At 35.2% G+C, this 20846-nt stretch overlaps 1 protein-coding gene across 1 annotated transcript in view; it reads left to right on the forward strand.

The window, feature by feature from the left end:
* The window catches only part of CNTNAP4 (contactin associated protein family member 4), a 244074-nt gene that overhangs the window by 72842 nt on the left and 150386 nt on the right, over positions 1 to 20846 (forward strand). Inside the window, exon 3 of the mRNA XM_074812982.1 lies at positions 5047 to 5240. Coding sequence (XP_074669083.1) covers positions 5047 to 5240 — 194 coding nt within the window. The remainder of the gene's footprint in view (positions 1 to 5046; positions 5241 to 20846) is intronic.

Below are 20846 nucleotides of genomic sequence, written 5' to 3' on the forward strand. Positions count from 1 at the left end.
AGTCAGACAGGAGAGCTTCTGAAACACCTTTGACAGATGAAAGCATCGTGTGAACCAGAGTGGTTCAGCAGTAGTATTCCAAGAAACATGTTGCAGCTGCTGAATGGTGCTCCAGGCCAGGCTGTGGCATCATACAGGCCTTTGGAGACATCATGCTGCATCTGCTCTGTGACTGTTCTATATGGGTCTTATGTGACATTGGTCAGTAGAGACCTGATGGAGGGCTTCTGGGACTTCATCTTTATTGTAAACCCCCAAATCAACTATCCCTGTCACTAGAAGCCCATGTATCTGTGCCTCTTCCTGTTCTTTCTGCAGGATGTAGTGCAGCAGTATGAGGCGGAATAGGCTATCTGGTGGCATGCCTTGCAAAACGTCTGGAAAATGTGATACTAAAGGCAGAAGTACCTCCCTCAGCTGGCAGCAGGTAGTGCTGCCATAACAGAGACAGCTTTTCAGGCATTTTTTCGTTTACATCTTTCTAAATTGTTCTGTCACTTCATTCTGAATAAAGCTCTGCAGTCACCAAGTTAAAATGCTTTTTGCAGATGGGCTTTAAAAATTATGCTCTCAGCACAGTCTGCCTGACTACTCCTGTTGACTACAATACAACCTTCCCTTTCAGTTGAAAAGTTCAAAATTGTCACGAAACTTACCACAGTGACACAGTGTTCTGAGAAGTCTTTGGATACCACAGCACTGCAGCATGATGCTGTGCCTGGAACTGTTAGTGCATGAACTGAGGATTTAGTAGTGATCTGGTAGTAGTTGTCTGGTCTTGTGTGGGGTGTGCCACAGATACAGATATGGTATGGATGTGGACTGCCCAGCTTGTGGGTATGAAGTCCCTTGTTTAACCTCCCAGGCTGGGTATTCACAAAGTTTTCTTACTTGCCTGATGCTGCCACACTGCTCTGCACATCCACTAAAAGATGAAACAATATAGACATAAAGATAAGGCTGTGGAAGCTGCTACAGAGCACTTGAGGTGTAGCCACTGAAACCACAGAGGAGATAGTATCACTTACTCTTTCTGAAGATGTAATTTTAAGAAAAATCTTGTTTTATTTCATCTGTTTTAAGGTAAGGCATGTGAAATATTAGTGGAGCCTTTGTGAACATGTGAGATTTATCAGTGATTTAATTTTAACTTAGCTAAATTGGAAAGGTGTCAAAGGGTGGCTCTCCTGGTAAATATTCAGGACCCTGCTTGAATTGAGGGAGCAGCAGATTTTTTCATAAAGTGACAGATTTGATCAGTGTTTGTAGATCTTGTGGGTTGGAAGAAGTATCATGATGCCCTGTCCAACCAAGGGACCCAGCAACCATACACTAAATACTGCCCTGTTACCTTCCTTGCAGGAAGAAACTCTTCCTGTTGGGTTGCATGCTGTATTCTCTGTAATATCTGTTGGCACTGAGTAAGTGCTACCAGCATAGATGGGAGGAGATGCAACATGGCAGGGACAGCTGTGTTTAGATGTGTAGTGCAAATGGAAGCAGCTATGTGGGCGTTTCAAGGGAGAAACTTCTCAATAGGAAAGAGAAGACTTTCATGAAGAACTGAATTTACTTGAAAGGAGGGTGAGAGATTTTTCCCAGTAGTTTAGAGATTGCTTTAAATTCAGTGTCATCTTTATTTTGTGTTAATAATTTTTAGAACTTGTATTTTACCTGAAAATGTGTTTGTTGTGTGCGTGCCTGTTTTCAGTGGAGACACTGACTGGGCCACATTTCTCTGAGAGTGCTTCTTGAGCAAACTTGGAGATCTCGGTGGCACCTTCTCAGAGAGCAAAATTGAGGTAAGCTCTGTTTTGCAGTCTTGGTTTTACAGTAACAAACACATTATTGGAAGTATGTTAGTGATGTAAGGTGTAATATCATCTAAACCATTTGGTGTATTTTCAGAAACTAAGTGAAAACGTTGAAAGTGTATGTCAGGGAGCAGGATGGGCTGGTTGAGCTCAAATGGGATCCTGAGCACATGAGCAGATCACAGCAGGAGGCCCCATGAGAGACTGGGGAGGGCTATTAAGTCCTTTTAGTGCCCTTGGAGCACTGATACTGTTTTAGAAAGATCAGTGAAAATAAGATCATGGAAAATACATGAGAAACCAAGAGTTGCTGTGTGGGAGGCCAGTGACCAGTCTGGAAAGGTAACTCACATGGTCTCACTGAGGACTACAGAAATATTTTTAGTATTTTATAGAGAGCTGTTTATTAAGGTTGGTTATCCCTCTGTTTTTGTGGAGAAAGAAAAAAACCAAACAGCATAGAAAAAAAAATCATTTGCCCTCAGTGCAAAATGAAGTTCATCTGAAATCTTGATTTTTTTTCTTTTTTTCTTTTTTTTGAAATATCAAAGTGTTTTAGAACTATCTTTAAATGTCTTTATGGATTTATGGTGTTGCAAGGTATGAAGACTTTCTAGCCAGCGCCTGAAGTATTGATAGATTAGATTCTTCTTAAAGAATAATGGACTATTATAGGACAGGACATTGAAAATAAACATGGAACAAAAGTCAAACCTTTTATTTTAAAGAAATAGATGCTTTTTCACCTAGTGATATATTTTTAATTAAGAAAACATAAGTGAGTATGATTACCTTGCCCCTGGCTATATTAGGAAGTGGGTATGGTGGGTTATTTTCTGTTCTTGATGTAATAAGTAATCCCTCGGTTAGTTTAGGCAATAATAGTTAACAGATTTTTCTATCTGTTTTTATATCATTTAACTTAACCTGTGGATTTGGGAAGTAAAATACACCAAGTAGGAAATTCAATTTAAATTACTAACCACTGAGTGGTTAGTAACCCACACACATTCTCAATGAAGACAGACTGGTGTGACAAATTCTATGTAATTTTGCCTCCTTTAAGTGCAGAATACCACTTTTACATTATACTTGTTTTCACTGAATACCTATCTTAGGCAAGTGCTCTTTTCTTTACTTCTTGTTCTCTGTCTTAATTTTCAGAGATGTGTCTGTATTTCTTCTGTTAGACGTAGTCAGTTAAGTGTTCACTTACGGAAGAACATATTCTATGTCAGAATTCACATTTATTAGAGACAGTTCAAATTTTGATGGATTCTGTTTTCAGATACTGTTAATTCTTGCCCATTTTGTCAACTTGTATGTGTAAACATTGACGGGTTTTTTGAGTTATGTGTTGTGAATATTCCTTCAGAATTGTTTTCTTATCATATTTTTTGAAAAAATATTCTAAATTTATTGGAAAGGGGCGTGGGATAGAATGGCTGCCTTTAAGTCACTGCTGAGAGTAACTGTAGCTGTTTTTGAAATAGTTTGCTAAGTAATTATATCACTAATTATGATTAACGGAAAATTCAAATCCCCACTCAGCTACAATTTCTATGATAAACAGGTTCATAATGAAACCACAGAAAAGTCATGTGTAGAAAATGCTATAGATTTATCCTGGATCTTATGTCTCCTCTTACGAAAAAATGAATAAAAGGAGAAACTCAGTGGGAGTTAAGGCAAAATATATCCAAGTATTTACATGAAGTTCTAAATCCTGATTTTGATAACGAACTAAAAAAAATTTTAAAAAATCTGCACAGTCTTTAACTCCACCCATAGATTTAAATCTGTTACATTTTATTTCATAAATGTGCGGACAAAAGAGTTGTTACACACATGGAGCTTTATGTGTTTCTCTCAGTTCTTTCCACTTACCTTGCTCTGTATAATGAACACCTATATGATTTCCCACCATTTTATTTTAAAATGACAGTTTTAAATCCCTAAATAACACTTCTTTTGGGTTTTTTTCCCTTATTTTCTAAAGGAGCTAATGTTAAGAACATGAGTCATGACCCTGGACAAAATTAAACTATATGTGATGTTTTATTTATGAAATGTTATGCATCTTGAAGCCTATACAAGCATAAGATTGGATTGCAGTTGTCTGTTTCCACATATTACAATGTTTATTGATTGTTGTGGGAACTAGATCTATCTGTTCTTGTTGCTCTGTGCCAGTATGCTTTAAGAACTTTTCAAGGTGCCTCTAATGTTGTGTGAGTTTGTCTGAATTACATCAAAATATGGATTTACAAAATGTATCTTTCATCATTTGTTGTCACCCCATTGTCTACTAAAACCCACCAGATGCTAAATGTGTCTGAATACTTGTAAATTTTGCAAAATATTTTCATAACACAACATTTTTCTTATAAGATTGTTTGCGACCTACCCTTGGGCTTTTCCATCCAACTTTACTGACAAGGTAGTAACCTGATCTGAGTAAATAAAGGCAAACTAAGCAAGACAAGAGAGAACTGAATTGATATTATGTCTTGCTTCATTTCAACATGTCTTTCTGATTGAGTAAAATACTGTAGAAGTTTTAGATACAGCTAAATATTTTAGATTAAACTTAATTTTTGTAAATTGGTCTGTCTTCTGATTGAAATGGCACACATATACCTCATACTCTCTTACCATTTTGCCTACAAATAGGTTGGTCACTTTAAGAGGCATGTGTAAATGTATCATCTAACTGTGCTTTTTTTCTTTATATACAAATCTGTATATCCAGGCCCCACAGAACAGAATGATGTAGAATTATTCAGGAGATCTTCTAGTCCATATAAAATGAAATTGAAGTGTATAAAAAAAGTAAATGAAATTCTGAGTTTTTGACTTAAAAGAGTAATTGGATAAGAATTATTCTGTAAAATTCATTACAAAGAGAAAAAAGGGAGCAAATAAATTCACAACAACTTTTAATAGTTATAATTGGTTACATATATCAAGTACTCTGTATCAATTTTTATAATAGTTGCTAAATAATATCAAGACAGTTTTTGGTGCAACTATATCTTGAATTAAAATTATAGAATGGTTTGTGTTGAAAAGAACCTTTAAAGATCATCTAGTTTCAAATCCCTGCCGTGGACAAGGACATCTTTTGCAAGATCAGGTTGCTCAAATGAATTAATTCGTTTCTGCATATACAAGTTTTGTGTTAACTTTCTTCTTTAAGGAATATGTTTCAATCTTTTTCATTCTTTTTAAGGTGCTGGTGGCTGGTCTCCAATTGTGTCCAATGAATATCAATGGCTTCAGATTGATCTTGGTGAAAGAACTGAGATTACTGCTGTTGCTACTCAAGGTGGTTACGGGAGCTCCGACTGGGTAACAAGCTACCTTCTGATGTTTAGTGATAGTGGAAGAAACTGGAAACAGTATCGTCAAGAAGAAAGCATTTGGGTATGTTCTTTCAAAAAAGAGAATTAAGTTTCTGTAGAAGACATAAAATACTTGTGTTATACATTGTTGCAAATATAAACAAAGCAGTGGTATATAAAGAACTACACTGAAAATGTTTAGATAATTAAATATACAAAATAATTTAGCTTTTGACAAGATAAAAGGCTGTAAAAAGCAATCAAACATCAAAACCCTAGTATAAGCATTAGTCCATTAAGTCTCAAGGAGGTATTCTGAGGACCAGAAATCTCCTGCAAAATCTCTTTTGTCTTGGTATGTACGGTAGAGTTGTTTTCCCAAAGTATTGATCCAAGTATGTAAACTTGTTTTTTTAATTAGGAAAAAAAAAATACTTGATTTATTTTTTGTGGAACATTTAATCTGATTGTAAAAATAAAATGAAATAACACAAATCAAAGTCATAATCAAACAAATCTGTTTATTTTAAAATGAATAAACATTAATCAATATTTAGGTTTTGGTCATCTAATTCAGAGTCTAGTTTCTGATGTTCCAACACATTTATCTCCTATTAGCTTTGTAGCTAATAATAATTAATAGGCCTTCCTATGCTCATCATCTTCTATTCACATGAATTTTACTGAGAGTGAAGGACATGCAATACCAGACAGATGATGTCCAAAATCCACATGGAAAATTGAATGATACAGTTCAAGACCAGACTTGCATCATTCCTTGATTCCCAATGACTAGCAGCGTGGACTGAAGGAAGAATATTGATACTTATGGTCTATGACTTTATCCTGTCAAGTTACTTCTATCCTTCTGCCCATACAAAAAACTGATTAATTTTAAAGTTTTACTAAGCTTTAGGCTTCAGTTGTTTCTTGCCACAGTTAAATATTATGTTAAAATGTATTTAATTTTATGCATTTAAATTTTGTTGACTTTTAATTGAAAACATTTTTGTCACTCTCATTGTCAAACTCCATCTATGGTATAATGAGATTATGCAGTGGCTTACTTGTTGCATAATTATCCTTCCTTTTGAATTTGCTGCATACTTCCGCTTCAGATTCTGTTTTCATAACAAAGAGAAATAAATGAGTTTATAATCCATATGGCTGTGGGGAGTGAGAAAAAAACAATCTTCCAAATGCTAAATGAGCATAAATGCTACAATATTGTCTTTGCCCATCTTCAGACAGACTGATAAAACAAATCTGAGAGGTAGAGTTGCTTGATCTCTTCAGTGAGGACTCTTCTGAAATCCCATACTGGTATTGCAAAGTGATGTAGATAATTATTTCTTGAATATTGCCACCAGTAAGATATCAAACAAAAGTTAAAAAAAATTGTTAAATGCTGATAAAAACATTGGGGTATGGAGATTGTTAGATCTGTAGGAGCAGGAAAGTAAGGCTTTAATTCCATTATCTCAAACTTAATAAAAAAATTATTATTTTAATGATTGCAGCGCAGATTGGAGGTATGGCTTGCAGGCAGTGATACATAATTCAAGGATGTAAACCATCAAATTCAGGGATAGTCTATTGATCTTTTTTATGTATATTTATTTAGGAGTTCTGCTTCTAGGGGAATATCTTTTCTCTTTTCTAAACTAATGCATAGACGTAGTCTTGGAATGAAACTCTTAAATCTCTATTTATTTTATAGATTTTCTCTGACTGGTATCTGTTTATGTTAAGTCTTCTGAAATGAAGTGCCCAAGTTCATTTCAGGCAAGAACATCACACATTTTATGATATATACTGTGTTATTTCTATCTTCTTTTTAACTGAGTCATTGTCCAATTACAAGATTACTTACCAGAAGTAACTTTTTTCCTTTTTTTTTTAATACTACTACTGTGCATTGGAATGATGGAAGATGCACAGTCTTTAGGCCCCCGTGTTGCTATAAGTACTTCAGAATTGTTCACTGCATGTAAGGATTTGCACTTTGTAACCACTCTTTGTAAACTTAAGTAGAAAGGGTACTGTACAATTTTACAGCTCCATACATTTTTTTTTTTTTTTCTTTTCAGAAGTTAGTTTTGAATTGTCTTTGTCACCTTATGGCTTATCTTAACTTACATTTCTGAGGCTTCTGTCATCAGTGGAGCTGATCACAGTTTTTTCACTCACTGTGAAATTTTTATAACAACTGAGTTGCAAGGAGAACTATCTAGGCGTCTGCAAATGATCTAGTTATAAAGACTCTATAGGCTGTGGAAAGGGTAGTCTTTTCTAAGGCTGGTTCCTCTCACCTTAGATGTCTTTGTTAGGTTGAAATGAATCATGTAAAACTATCTTACCCCTCCACCATCTATAAAAGTCCTCATTGCCTATTGGTGTTGAATTTGGATGTAGATATTCTAAAGTTAGGCGAGATGAACCTCTCTCCCATCTTCTGGCTGCTAAATATGATTTGTTTTCACTTCTCTTTATGTTAGGAATTAATTTATAAGGAATCATGGTGACTGTAGTCTTTACCTATGCAATATACTTTAATCTCAGTCTTCTCATTGGACATTTACTGATGACCTAAATGTATGCCTTACGTGCTGTCTTATACCTGAAAGGAGTTATCTTTCGTGTAGATTTTATTTATTGCTTGAAATCCTTTAATTACTAAAGATATTCGTCAAAGATTAACTCCATTACAGTTGCTAGGACTGCTCTCATTATAGATTAAGTATTGCTAAGTACAGTTAAGTATAGTTTGTTAGTAGTGTTTTCTTAGTTCAACAAAAAAGTCTATTTGCCCATACTTTTTTATTTCTTTCCTCACCGACATGACTATCACTTTTTAAAGTTATCTCTAAGTATTTTCTGCACTGTTCTTGATATTTATGTTAAGATTTTTCAGGCAGCAGTCCCTAGGATTGCTATTAACATCTTTTTAAATGTTGGTACATTTCTGGTCAAGATAAATTTCTCAAGTGAAATAGATGTTATTAATAGTAAAATACATATTTTTGGATTGAAATATTTCCCTTGGAGAAGGTTTAGTTTAATCTTGGAAAGGGATTAATTCAAATTAATTTTAGATTTTCTTTAATGTTGCCATAATATGATTGTGTTTGAACAAGGAAAGTTGTGTGTCTTTATGTGTATGTTCCTCAATCTATTTCTGTGTTTTCCATTCCTTAGGGTATAATTTCAGGTGCAGTAAAAGCCAACCATTAAATGTTTCTTTTAAAAGGAAAGAACTAGGTAGCAGATGATAGTCTCCATCATTTTCAAAAGTAGGAGCCAAGAGGGCAATTTACAGTTTGAATGACAAGTTTCCCATGGCCAATAGTTTCAGTGAAAGCACGAGTGACACAGCTCATGGGGAAATGCATCACAGTGCCATTCATTAGGAGGAGTTTTGAAGAAGAAAAGAAATATCTTCAATGAAAAGTTGACCATTTCTTCTTTGATACAGCTAGGGAAATACAGGGAAAATCAGCCTTTGGTTTTGTTGTTTTGTTAGTTCCTTTTTTTCCTGAGAGAAGAATGATTTATGCATTCCACAACTATGATCCAATTTTGGTTTATTTGTTTTGAATCTTCTAAAATTTATATTCAAAGCAGAGGAATTAAAACTAATATTTATACAGTGTTAGCTAAAATTTGGGGAAAATCTGACCATTTTGGTAACATCTCTTTTAAAAGGTAAATCTTTGCAATCTAGAAGTATGTTAATGTCTGTGTATGTTTGTATATTTAAGTTCTGAGGTCTATTTTCCATTTTATTTACCTTAGCTGAAGTTAGAGCTGGAAGTTCATCATAATTTTCTGTCTTGTGAGTTTTTGTAGAAATAACTCTAACACTTATTATTCTGATGGTATGTAATAAATTTGTATTAGATGTTGAATGATTTGTTGTGCATGCATTGCTACACATATTCCCAAATTCCTCTTTAAAGGATTTGGGGTGTTAGAGTTTATTGGAAAATTCCCATGCTGTAAAATGACTCACCATTATGGAGAGTTCCAGGTTAAGGAATACTGAATCACAAGTATTCTATGATAGTCACATTATACAATTCAAGAGTGTGGAGTTGCTTCACTGTTTTCTTGAACCTGATGTCTCTTCCTCTGTCTCAGGGATTCATGTGTTTACTAGAAGCTATGATCCTCCTCCTTGGAGAAAAATCAGGGTCACCCTTCTTGATCATAATCTGCTTCACTATAAAAGCAAAAGGCTGTACCTATATGTTACTTTGCTGGACTTCTGTTAATTACTTCTTCGAACCAAAAAAATTTTCTATTTATTCCTTCTGCAGCCTAAGGCATAATTTATCCATCACTACATTTTCCTTAGGTACAGATTGCAAATGTTATGACTTTAATACGCAGACTGATGTGTCACTTTTTATGTTGCCACAGAAAATACAGAACCTCTTAATCTATGAATTGAAGTAGGGCAGATGGTGGTGACTTCATCACAGTTGGTTTTGATGTGCCTATATTTGTTGTAGCTTGTGCATCATTCACTTGTCTTGCATTTTCAGTCAAAATGCTCCCAACAGAACAGTTTTAACTACTTGACACAATTACGTAACTGAAGAACACATAACAACTTAGCTGCAACTGACCTCTCTCTCTCTGTAACATCCTCAAAGAGAAAATCATCACAGAGTTTGTCAGATTATATAATTTGTGTAAAAACTCCAAAGTGCACCAGTATGTTTGAAGTGGTAAAAAAATTTTTTTGCAGCTTTAAATTTTTAATTCTTCCTTGTAAACGATAATAGCATAAAAAGCAAGCAAGCTGTGTTTTACTTTATCATGTAGATTAAAAATCCTTGCATCCTATGAAGAGTGTGTGTTTTAAATTAAAAAAGAAATATTAAAAAATAAACTGAATATATATATTTTTATATATTAAAAAACATATAAATTATTTTTTCCAGAGACCTTTAGATAGTATATGTAATTGTGCATATCCATATGGTGTGTGGTGAGTTGACCCTGGCTGGATGCCAGGTGTCTGCCAAAACCGCTCCATCACTCCCCCTCCTCAACTGGACAGGGGAACGAAATATAATGAAAGGCTCACTGGTTGAGATAAGGACAGGCAGAGGTCACTCAACAATTACTGTCATGAGCGAAACAGACTCGACTTGGGGAAAATAGTTTTAATTTATTACCAATCAAATCAGAGTAGGGTAATGAGAAATAAAAACTAGATTTTAAAATACATTCTCCCCACTCCTTCCTTCTTCCTGGGCTTAACTTTGCTGACTATTTCTCTACCTCCTCCCCGCAAGCAGTACAGGGGGACAGGGAATGGGGGTTGCGGTCAGTGCATCACATGTTGTCTCTGCCACTCCTTCCTCCTCAAGGGGAGGACTCCTCACACTCTTCCCCTGCTCTGACATGGGGTCGCTCCCATGGGAGACAGTCCTCCACAATCTCCTCCTCCAATGTGAGTCCTTCCCACAGGCTGCAGTTCTTCACAAACAGCGTGGGTCCCTTCCACGGGGTCACAAGTCCTACCAGAAAACCTGCTCCAGTGTGGGCTCCTCCATCTCCACAGGTCCTGCCAGGAGTCTGCTCCAGTGTGGGCTTCCCTATGGGTCACAGCTTCCTTCAAGCGCATTCACCTGCTCCAGCATGGGGTTCTCCATGGGCTGCAGGTAGATATCTGCTCTACTGTTAACTCCCACGGGCTGCAGGGGGACAGCCTGCCTTACCGTGGTCTTCCCCACAGACTGCAAGGGAATCTCTGCTCCAGTGCCTGGAACATCTCCTCCCCCTCCTTCACTGACCTGATGTCTGCAGAGTTGTTTCTCTCACATATTCTTACTCCTCTTTGGCTGCATTTGCATTATTTTCCCCCTTCTTAAATATATTATCACAGAGTTGCTACCACTGTTGCTGGTTGTTTCAGCCTTGGCTAGCAGCCGGTCCATTTTGGCACTAGCTGGCATTGGCTCTTTCGGGCATGGGGGAAGCTTCCAGCAGCTTCTCACCAAAACCACTCCTGTAACCTCCCTGCTACCAAAACCTTGCCATACAAACCCAATACATGGTGTTACCTATCTGTTGCAATAATGTTTTTCTGTCACTGAATATAGTTATGACAAGGAAATAATTTTATATTCTGTGTAGCAGAGTTGACTTATTTCACAGCTTAATGTCACATAGGGTTTGTATTTTTGTTGTATGTGTCTTGGGGGTGGAATATTTCTGAGTAAGAGATAAACACTGAAAGTGGGCATTACTGTTTTCCATTGGGATGGGTCCAACTAAGAATCTAAAATCCTATCTAAGAAAGATGAGTTCAGTGAAGAAAGATTGGATACTGAAGCATTTATTGAACTCAGACCTCTGAAATGTTTGTTTAGTCTGTTATTTCACTGACATAAGGTGAAGAACACAGACAGATGAACAATTTGTAACTAATAATTTATTCAATGAATGTTTGCATTTTTTGCCTGAGAATTATCTGTTGAACTGTGATTTACATAAATGAATTTGCTGTTTTCAAATTATTTGTAGAATAGTGCTTTTTAAAAATAGTTTGTGATTTTTATTCAGCTTGCTAAACTATTCAGGAACATATCCTGGGCTGTTTTCAATATGTACACAGATCACAATGATATGTTTAAATTCCCTAACTAAGTAACCGTAAGTGTTAAGATCAGGGCTTTCTGAGTAAATGTTCAGAACAATGAATTTGAAATTAATTTTACAGAAGAATTCTTTACTAATTTCAGGACACCGTGGTGAAATATTTACAGTACCCCATGAACTAGAAAGTTGTGGGCAGGGAAAACATATGAGATATGAAAATGGTTAAAATGATTTAATTTTAAAAAGATTATGAGTGATCAGTTTTAATGTCTGCACAGTTTTAGGGGAAATTAAATCCAAGCATCTCAGTACTGTTAATATTCTGGATATTTCCAGTAACATCTGATTTATTGTCCTTCTTTGATTCTACAGCAGCTGCTAAACTTTTGTAATTGTCAGAAATAGTACATTTAATAACATTTTCAAAGCCCTTTGGTTACCTGGTAAAATGCTATAAAATGACACATAATCTGACCTTTTTGTCTTCATTGCAACAGAAACAATGTTTTGGTGTATGTATATGCGTACACCCACACCCACAAATGCAGAGATATATTCCACTGTACAAAAGTAACTGATACAGATTCTAATCAAAAGAATTTGCATAAAAATAAACCTATAATTGAGGGAAACATGAGTAAACTGATGTCAGATAATATTACTCAAACAATGTTTCACCCAGTGTTTGTGTGGGGAAGAAGCTTAGAAGTGTGAAGTTGGAACTCAAAAAGAGAAACAGTTTATAGAATCATAGAATCTTTTAGGTTGGAAAAGACCTTTAGATCATCAAGTCCAACTGTTAACCCAGCACTGTCAAGTCCACCACTAAACAATGTCCCTAAGCGCCACATCTACATGTCTTTTAAATACCTCAGAAATTGTGACTCAACCACTTCCCTGTGCAGCCTGTTCCAGTGCTTGACAACAGAAATTTTTCCTAATATCCAATGTAAACCTCCCCTGGAGCAACTTGAGGCTTTTTCTTCTCATCCTATCACTTGTTACTTGGGAGAAGAGACCAACACCCACCTACCTACAACCTCTTTTCAGGTAGTTGTAGAAAGCAGTAAAGTCTCCCCTGAGCCTCCCTTTCTCAAGGCTAAACCCCAGTTCTGTCAGCCACATCTCACAAGACTTGTTCTCTAGACCCTTCCCCAGTTCGTTGCTCTTCTTTGGGCATGCTCCAGCATCTCCATGTCTTGTAGTCAAAGAAAAAACTGAAAACGGAACATAGTATTCAAGGTGTGGCCTCTCCAGTGCCGAGTACAGGGAACAATCACTTCCCTAGTCCTTCTGGCCACACTTTTTCTGATACAAGCTAGGATGCTATTGGCCTTCTTGGTCACCTGGGCACACTGACAGCTCATATTCAGCCGACTGTTGACCAACACTCCCATGTCCTTTCCCTGTGGGCAGATTTCCAGCTACTCTTCTCCAAGCCTGTAGCGTTGCATGTACTTGTTGCGACCCAAGTGCAGGACCTGGCACTTGGTCTTGTTGAACCTCATACAGCTGGAAAAATGAAAAATGCAGTATGAAGAAAATCAGAGATACAAGGAAGCTTAGAAGGAATAATAAATGCATGGGTCTTTTGTGAACTGGCTGCTTGCGTAAACATTTTATGATGAGGACATTGTGATATTTATCTAAAGTATTAAAATTTCTGAATTTAACTTTTAAGCTTTTGGATTTCTGCATCCACTTCTGTTTAAAATGCACTCTGACCACACTGCTATTTTTAGACACTTAAATGGCAATCTAATAAGGCTAGTTTAGCAGTCACAATGATTAATGCTCTGTATAAAATAACTTACAGCAGGTGAAGAGATGAATGCACGTGTCAAGGTTAACCTGTCCCAGAATATTTAATGTAAGCTAAAAGGAAGAAAAAAATGATTAAAATATCATCAAAGAATGCAGTGTTCTAAATAAAATATTGATAAATTTTATGGGTAAATATTAAAGAAATTATTAATGCCATAACGGGTAAAATATATGTTGTCACTGCATGTATTATGGCAGTCCATATGTGGAAAAAAAAGTTACATGAGCACAGTTAAAGAAACCATATTTATCTAAGGAAAGCAAGATGCCTGGAAAATACACAAGTACAGCAACATGTAGAAGTAAACTATTAACTTATCACTAGGGTTGGGTTCTGAGACTGGCCTTGATCAAAAGTGTTTTTCTGACAGTTACCTGCTGCATCATGGTCATCTTGAGAGAAAGCAATAGAAAAGCAACTACAACTTGCTCTATCTGGGTAGTGTAAGAGAAACAGCAAGCAGCCAGTACATTGCATCTGCCTTTCTCTGCATGTTTAGTTAGTGAGTTTGTACTATAAAAACCTGAGCGTGGCTTTGCGCTTCTAATATGCACAAATCCTGGAAAATGCAGTGCTATTATCTCGAGTTGATTTTATAAATATCTATAGTAGCTTTTCATGAAGGTAATTCTTTCCTTTAGATGACTGATTAATCTAAATATGATGATGGTGGCACACCTTTTTTTGTGAAAATAATTCATTGTGATAGATGTTGAATTATTATACATTGTTTCTACTTATTGGTTGTCTTAAAATGAACATTATATTATCCACGTTGCGGAAAATACTGTAGGAACTATTACAACTGGAAACAAGAGGTTTTAGTTCTTTGCCTCTCAGTTGTTGGCTGTTCTAGAGTGATATGATGCTGATCATATCATTATCATACTAATATAAGAAGTTTGTGCTTGGGCACATATTCCTGTCTGAAAATGACTTACTATGGACAGGAAAAATTGTGCTATGGATAGGAAAATAATTGTCCCTATTTTCTGCAACAGACAGATTGTGAACATTGCAGGTGACTTGAGGATATCAAACTGTCTTTGAAGAAGACAGTTCATCTTCATAAACAGAATGGGATGTGTTTAGCTTGCTGAAGGCCTGTTGAGCTAGTAAGTAGTAACAGACCCCGCACTTAGCATCTCTCTTTTTTACCCCAGCCACTCTCCCAGATGTAGCAAAAACACTTTCAGAAATGGACTTCAGACCTTGTTTGGAAGTATCTCTCTATTAGACATGGATTTGTTTTATGCCTAGTATAATCCCTGAGGTTTAAAGTTAAAAGAGAAAGAGAAAGTCCTGAATTTTCATAAAAACTTTGAACTTCATAGAAAAGTTTGAGTATATACAGTCTTCACCCTGGTATTGTGATGGTCATGCCATTGTAATTGTATATTATCTTTACAGTGTGGTCATATTCATATCATCTTCACATTTCCCTTTTAGACTCTTAAAATTCCTTTAGAAAATTTTTTAAACCTGGAAATTATAGATTCCTAAAAGTTGAAATTGAAATTCAGAGATCTAAGTGTTGCTGACTTGCTTGAACCTGAGAGCTCCAAAGTACACTTAGATGCCCAAACTCCTATTTTGACTTTTAGGAATTTTTATCTGTAGTACTTCAGCAGTTTCAATCCAATATTCATCTGTTTCTGCTTTTTCTCTGGATCTGTATTTCTATAAAACAGATACCATGATTAATAATCTTCTTCTCTTACATGATTGGATGACAGTTTTCAGTTTGGATAGGAATTGCTGTGGATCATCAGTATTTTATAATTCTGGTTTTTGGTGGTTTATTTTTCCTTTGCTGTTGTATGTTTGCTTTTTGTCCCAGTTCATGTACCAGGCTACTGAATAAGTAAAATCAGCTGTTATGTTACTGTAGCCATTCTGTTCCACAAACAGAGAAGTCCCTGGTTTTCCTTGTGCTGTATGTGCTGTATGATCTAACATGGAACAGGCAATTACCACCCTGCTGTATGATCCTGTGTGAGCTGCGCAGTTTGCAGTAGCAGACTGCACTGTGAGCCTATGGCTAAACATTCACCAGAAACATGGATAACCTCTACCTTGTCATTTGCTTATGTAGATAAAATTGTAAATAATGGCTGTGCATTTTTTAGGAAAAAAAATCTGTTCTTAAAGTACATTTCTTAATTGGCAAACATAGCTTAAATGTAGGGTGAATATGTCTTAAGAGTTTATAATGCCTAAATATTCAAGGAGAAGAATATTTTTGAGAGTATGTATGACATTTGTGTTGATTTTTGAAGTAAAATTATCGTGTATCTCTTAGTATGAATGTAATTTTATCAATATCACCTTCAGTTGCTATTGACCTGACCAATATCTTCATAAAATCTCCACTGGGCATACATAGTTGACTTAAGATTCCATGTGATCATCATATCTTCATAGTCTGGGGGCATTGTGCCTTGGCAATGCCATAGAATTTGCTAAAATTTTACAAGCTTGTGGTTAATATATTTTTGATTCATTTTTGGCACAATGAATCATCTAAGAACAAACAAGATTAATAATCTATATATCAATACTGTGTAGTTTCTTGTTGCTGTATTTTAGGACCCTTTTGTAAATGTAAATGAATAATATTCTGCCACTGAACAAGTATTTAATCCTTAGCAGCATGTATTTACATACTGAATAAAGAATTAGTTTTTCTCTGGTAGGCTGGCGTTTAACCCTTTTAAATCTACATTTTCTATTGCCGGAAAATGACATTCGCTACCACTTACTTTAAAGGTCATAGGTAAGTAGATTTAAAATTAACTTTATTGCATATTTCATCCCTTGTATAAAACTTGCTGGATTTAAATGGTGAAAAGAATATTTTAGTGAGTTTTAAGTGAGTGATTCGGTGATTATAGCAGCACTACTCATCTTATATCTAGTAAAGATTTCTGTGAGATCAGTTCTATACTTTGAAAATTCAGTGAACAGCTTTTTCTTTCCCACTTCTTAAATTGCCTAATTTTTTGAAGGTCACTAGCCTTAATTAAAATATCACTGACAAGAACTTCCTTAATGTGCCTCAAGGTGTCCTTTCTTCTCTTTCTCTATATAGTTAGCTATATGGAAATCAGTTGAAATTACATGGTTTTTTGATCTCCAGACCTGAGTCACAGTTTCAGAAATGTTCCATGAAACGTTCTAACTTAGAGCATTTAACTTATTTTAACAATATGTATCTCCTTTATCAAATTATTTCTTTCCTATATCTGCTAATTTACCTGCAACTTTTTCAGATTTTCTTCTGTGAAGTTCACAATTATTTTATTTAAATCCCTTGGACATATTGAAACTCTATTTGACATCTTTGTCTCATTTCAGGTATGAAAAAGAAAAAAAAAGGAATTGAGCATATAGATTTTTGTGTAGACGTCAGTAACTCCCAAAATTTTCCATAAAAAACGGCGAAGTTTACATTTTACCCATTATGTAAAGTTTTATTTTGTTTAGTGGACAGCTCATGGATGCTATATCTTTGTCTGTCTTACTATCTCATTTACCTTTCTGACAGCTTAGACTGTGGAAGATAACAGAAAATTCCTTATGAGACTCCATGGCATTTGCAATAATTATCTTTTTTTAACTAGCTGTCTGTGCAGATTTTTGCTCCTATCTCAGCTTTTATTATTATTTATTACAGTTACTGACAGGAAAATTTTAGGAAAAGTAATAGTATCTTAATGTAGCTTAATGGCATAATATCCTGCACCTAATTTAGGTAGTTGTAGATTTTTGTGCTAAATTCTTAGTAAAGGACTTGTATGTTTTTTGTGGAGTAGTAAATACTAGTTTCTAATGTCTAGTCATAGATATGAAATGGAGTAAACATTTTCTTCACATTTGTAAACTATTATTTTACCTTTGTTACAGAATGATACACTTCTATAAACATCTTTGTAAGCCTCATATGACAGATGAATCTTGTATGAACTACCCATTTTATTGTTGGGAATTTCTAAGGGATTATGTTAAAAATAACCATTTTGATAAATTTATGTCCACCTTCACTTTCCTCAGTTTTCTGCAACTTATAAGGAATCACAATAGTTATGCCATATAAAGAAATCTGAAATATGAAAAAATTGATGACTTGAGTGGTGTTCTACTGTGGAAGGTATATAACTATTAATGAAAAGATCTGTTTTCTATTCATGGTGCATCTGCTAAGGTTGAATATGTCACTTCTAGATGACTATAATTAAATATTGTGCAAATGTGTAACGTTAAGCAATACATTCTTGATTACTTGTGACTGTGAGATGGGAGCAACACTGCAAAAAGAAATATTTAAATACAGACAATATCAAAAGGGGAAAGGTTAAAATATATTTTAAGGAAGATAATTTACTAAATCGTGTTTCGGATATAGGGAGGTGAATTAAGAAATAAAACTGAAACAGAAAAGAGAAAGCATTACTGCTTCTGGAAAGGGATAGACTCCACTTCTGTGGATGATGCAGAATAATTCATTCTTTGTCCTCTTATTCACTGTCTGATTTTCAGATAAGACCATAATTGAAGTCCTGGAAGTCCTCTGTGGATAGAAAAGAAAATGATAATGTTGTTCCAATTGTCAGGACACAATCTGTTCCCTCACTGACTTCTAGTGTAGTACACATCGTATTGATTGTCTGATGTGTTCAGTCTGGAAATTGATATCTTTCAGTGATGTTGGTTATATATAATATTTTAAGTGAAAGATGCTATTTTAAACTAAAATATGATGAGAAAGAAAATCTATATAATTCCTTTTTAAAAATCTTGATGTAAACAGAAGTGAAATTACCTTCACTGATATTACTGAGATAAAAGTTAAAGATTACAATGCTGTTATGGATCCTTGCTTATTAAATTCCAGAGAGTTAATGTGTGTTTGCAGTAGTGTACATGAATTCTACGATTCAGATTTTTTTTTAAAAAGGTGTATTAACCATAAAGTGTTTTCCATAGAGTTTTATATAATTTTCATAAACATGGGAAATGTTAATAATACCTTGGATGATACAGTGGGAAGGATATTGAAGACCTTTTCAGAGGCATACCAATGTTGTAATAAAACTGCTGATGTATACACATCATATGAACCATTTTTTATAATTTATTATTAACTGATTTCCAAAATACACTCATGTAACCGAGTATAATTAAGCACTCTACTGAAATGCTTGGTTTTTTATGTTTTTTTTTTCTTATTACCCCACTTCTGACTTCTTCAGAAAACCAAATTGGTTTATCCATATGGTTCTATTTGAGGTGATAAACTTTGGTCATATCAGATTATTCACAGAAATGTAGATCTATACTCACTATGTTAAAAACTCTGTGTTCCTATTCTTACTGACTTTTCCATTCAGTTATGGAAATGTATCTATAACAACATTTAATTAGATGTGTGCCATCAGTATTATGCTTACTGTGTTTCTCAAAAAACATCAGTTTTTTAAGATTACTAAGCTGAATAGAGAATAGAACATAGAATAGTACAAGGTGGGCTTGTCCTTGGAAAGAGCATGGACCTTGATGAGAAAGCAACAAAGTCTTTTTTCTTGCAGAAGAGAGGTAAAGTTGTGTTTTACATATTTAGTATCTTGTTTATATTTACAGATTTCATAGTTGGGTTTTAAATTTATTTTTGCAAAGTCTGTGAGGGACTGTGGTATGAGTGGATAATAAATTTTTCAAAGACTTTTGGTCCCTTCTGATTAACAGTTAAAAGAAGGGAAGAACAAGCTTAAGACATAAGTAAACAAAGACTAGAGAAGTCAGAAAACCAAAAGAAGAAAATAGGAGAGTTTATCTGTGAAGTTGGGAAGGTGGTTTTTTTTTCCTGAATGTTGACAAAAGAGGTGTGTGAACAGTAAAGATGCTGGCATGGTGAAGATGTACAATGTCTTTGGATGGTTATACTGAAAACATATTTTTTTGGTATGACTTCCTAGGAATGATCTTAGAACTGAAAATGCAGTAGAAGACAGTGGTGGAGTTCACATAGGATTTGAGTGGAGGACAAAGCATACAAGAGAGGAAAGGCTGCAAGGACAAAATGCACAATTTAGAGACAATGAACAACAGAATGTGGAAAAACACTGTGCACGGGAACTTGAAAGTAAAAAAGAGATAGTAGAGAAAAACCTGTGATTATATCAACGTTTACTGTACTGAAGATGACAGATGAGGTAAAAAATAGAGGAGAAAGGAGTGGCTAGGAGAAGAGGAGTTAGAGTAAAATGGAGGAAAGGAAGAGTTAGCCAAGGAGGAATGCCTAGGCAGAAATGTATGATCACATGAGCAGTAGTGAGAAACAAAAACATAGCTCTGTGAACAGAACAAAGCACCAAAGAGAGAAGATACGGGATGACAACATAAATAAAAATAGATGGAAACTTAGACTGCCATGTACTGAATGTGGTCAGAGAAGACTAAGACTAAAGAAGAACTTGAGGGAAGCCAAGAGAAAATTCCATGACAGAGAACTAGACTACTGGTCACTGGTTATTTCCCTTTTCCTGAAAACAATGATATACATGGGAAAATTTCCATTAATTTTATTTCAAGTTCTTCTGTGTTCTCGAAACTTTGTTTGCAAACCCACCTAAAGTTTTGCATGAAAAAGGCTTGAGTTCAGTTGAAAACAACGTCAGAAAAGCAAACAAAGAAATTATCAGGAAAGAAGAAAATAGAGAAAGTTGTGTTTCATGTTCTTTTGTTTTTTGAGAAGCACCATGGTATTGATGCATAATCACAGATCTAAGGAAGAAAAATCTCAGAAGCAATTACTTTTTATTTTTGCATTGATTCATTAATGACTATGGGTAAATCACTTCTCACTGACTCAGAGGGGAACATTAAAAATATATCCTACAAATGATACTTCATGAAAAACAAAGTTAGCCTTTACAAATGTCAGAGTAAATTCAATAATTTAAATATACTCTCATGTACTGGAAGAAGAAAACCAAAGATATTTGTCAGTGGATTAGTCTCTCTGTTATTTTTATCCAAAGTGTTTACATTTATTTTTTGTGGAAAGGTTTTGGTACCAGAGGGGACTACAGGGGTGGCTTCTGTGACAAACTGCTAGAAGGTTCCCCCATATCTGATAGAGCCAGTGCGAGCTGGCTCCAAGAAGGACCTGCTGCTGACCATGGTTGAGCCCATCAGCACAGCGGTAGAGCCTCTGTGATAACATATTTAGTAAGGGGGAAAAGTTAC

The sequence above is a fragment of the Strix aluco genome, chromosome Z, assembly GCF_031877795.1.
Source record: "Strix aluco isolate bStrAlu1 chromosome Z, bStrAlu1.hap1, whole genome shotgun sequence".
NCBI lineage: Eukaryota > Metazoa > Chordata > Aves > Strigiformes > Strigidae > Strix > Strix aluco.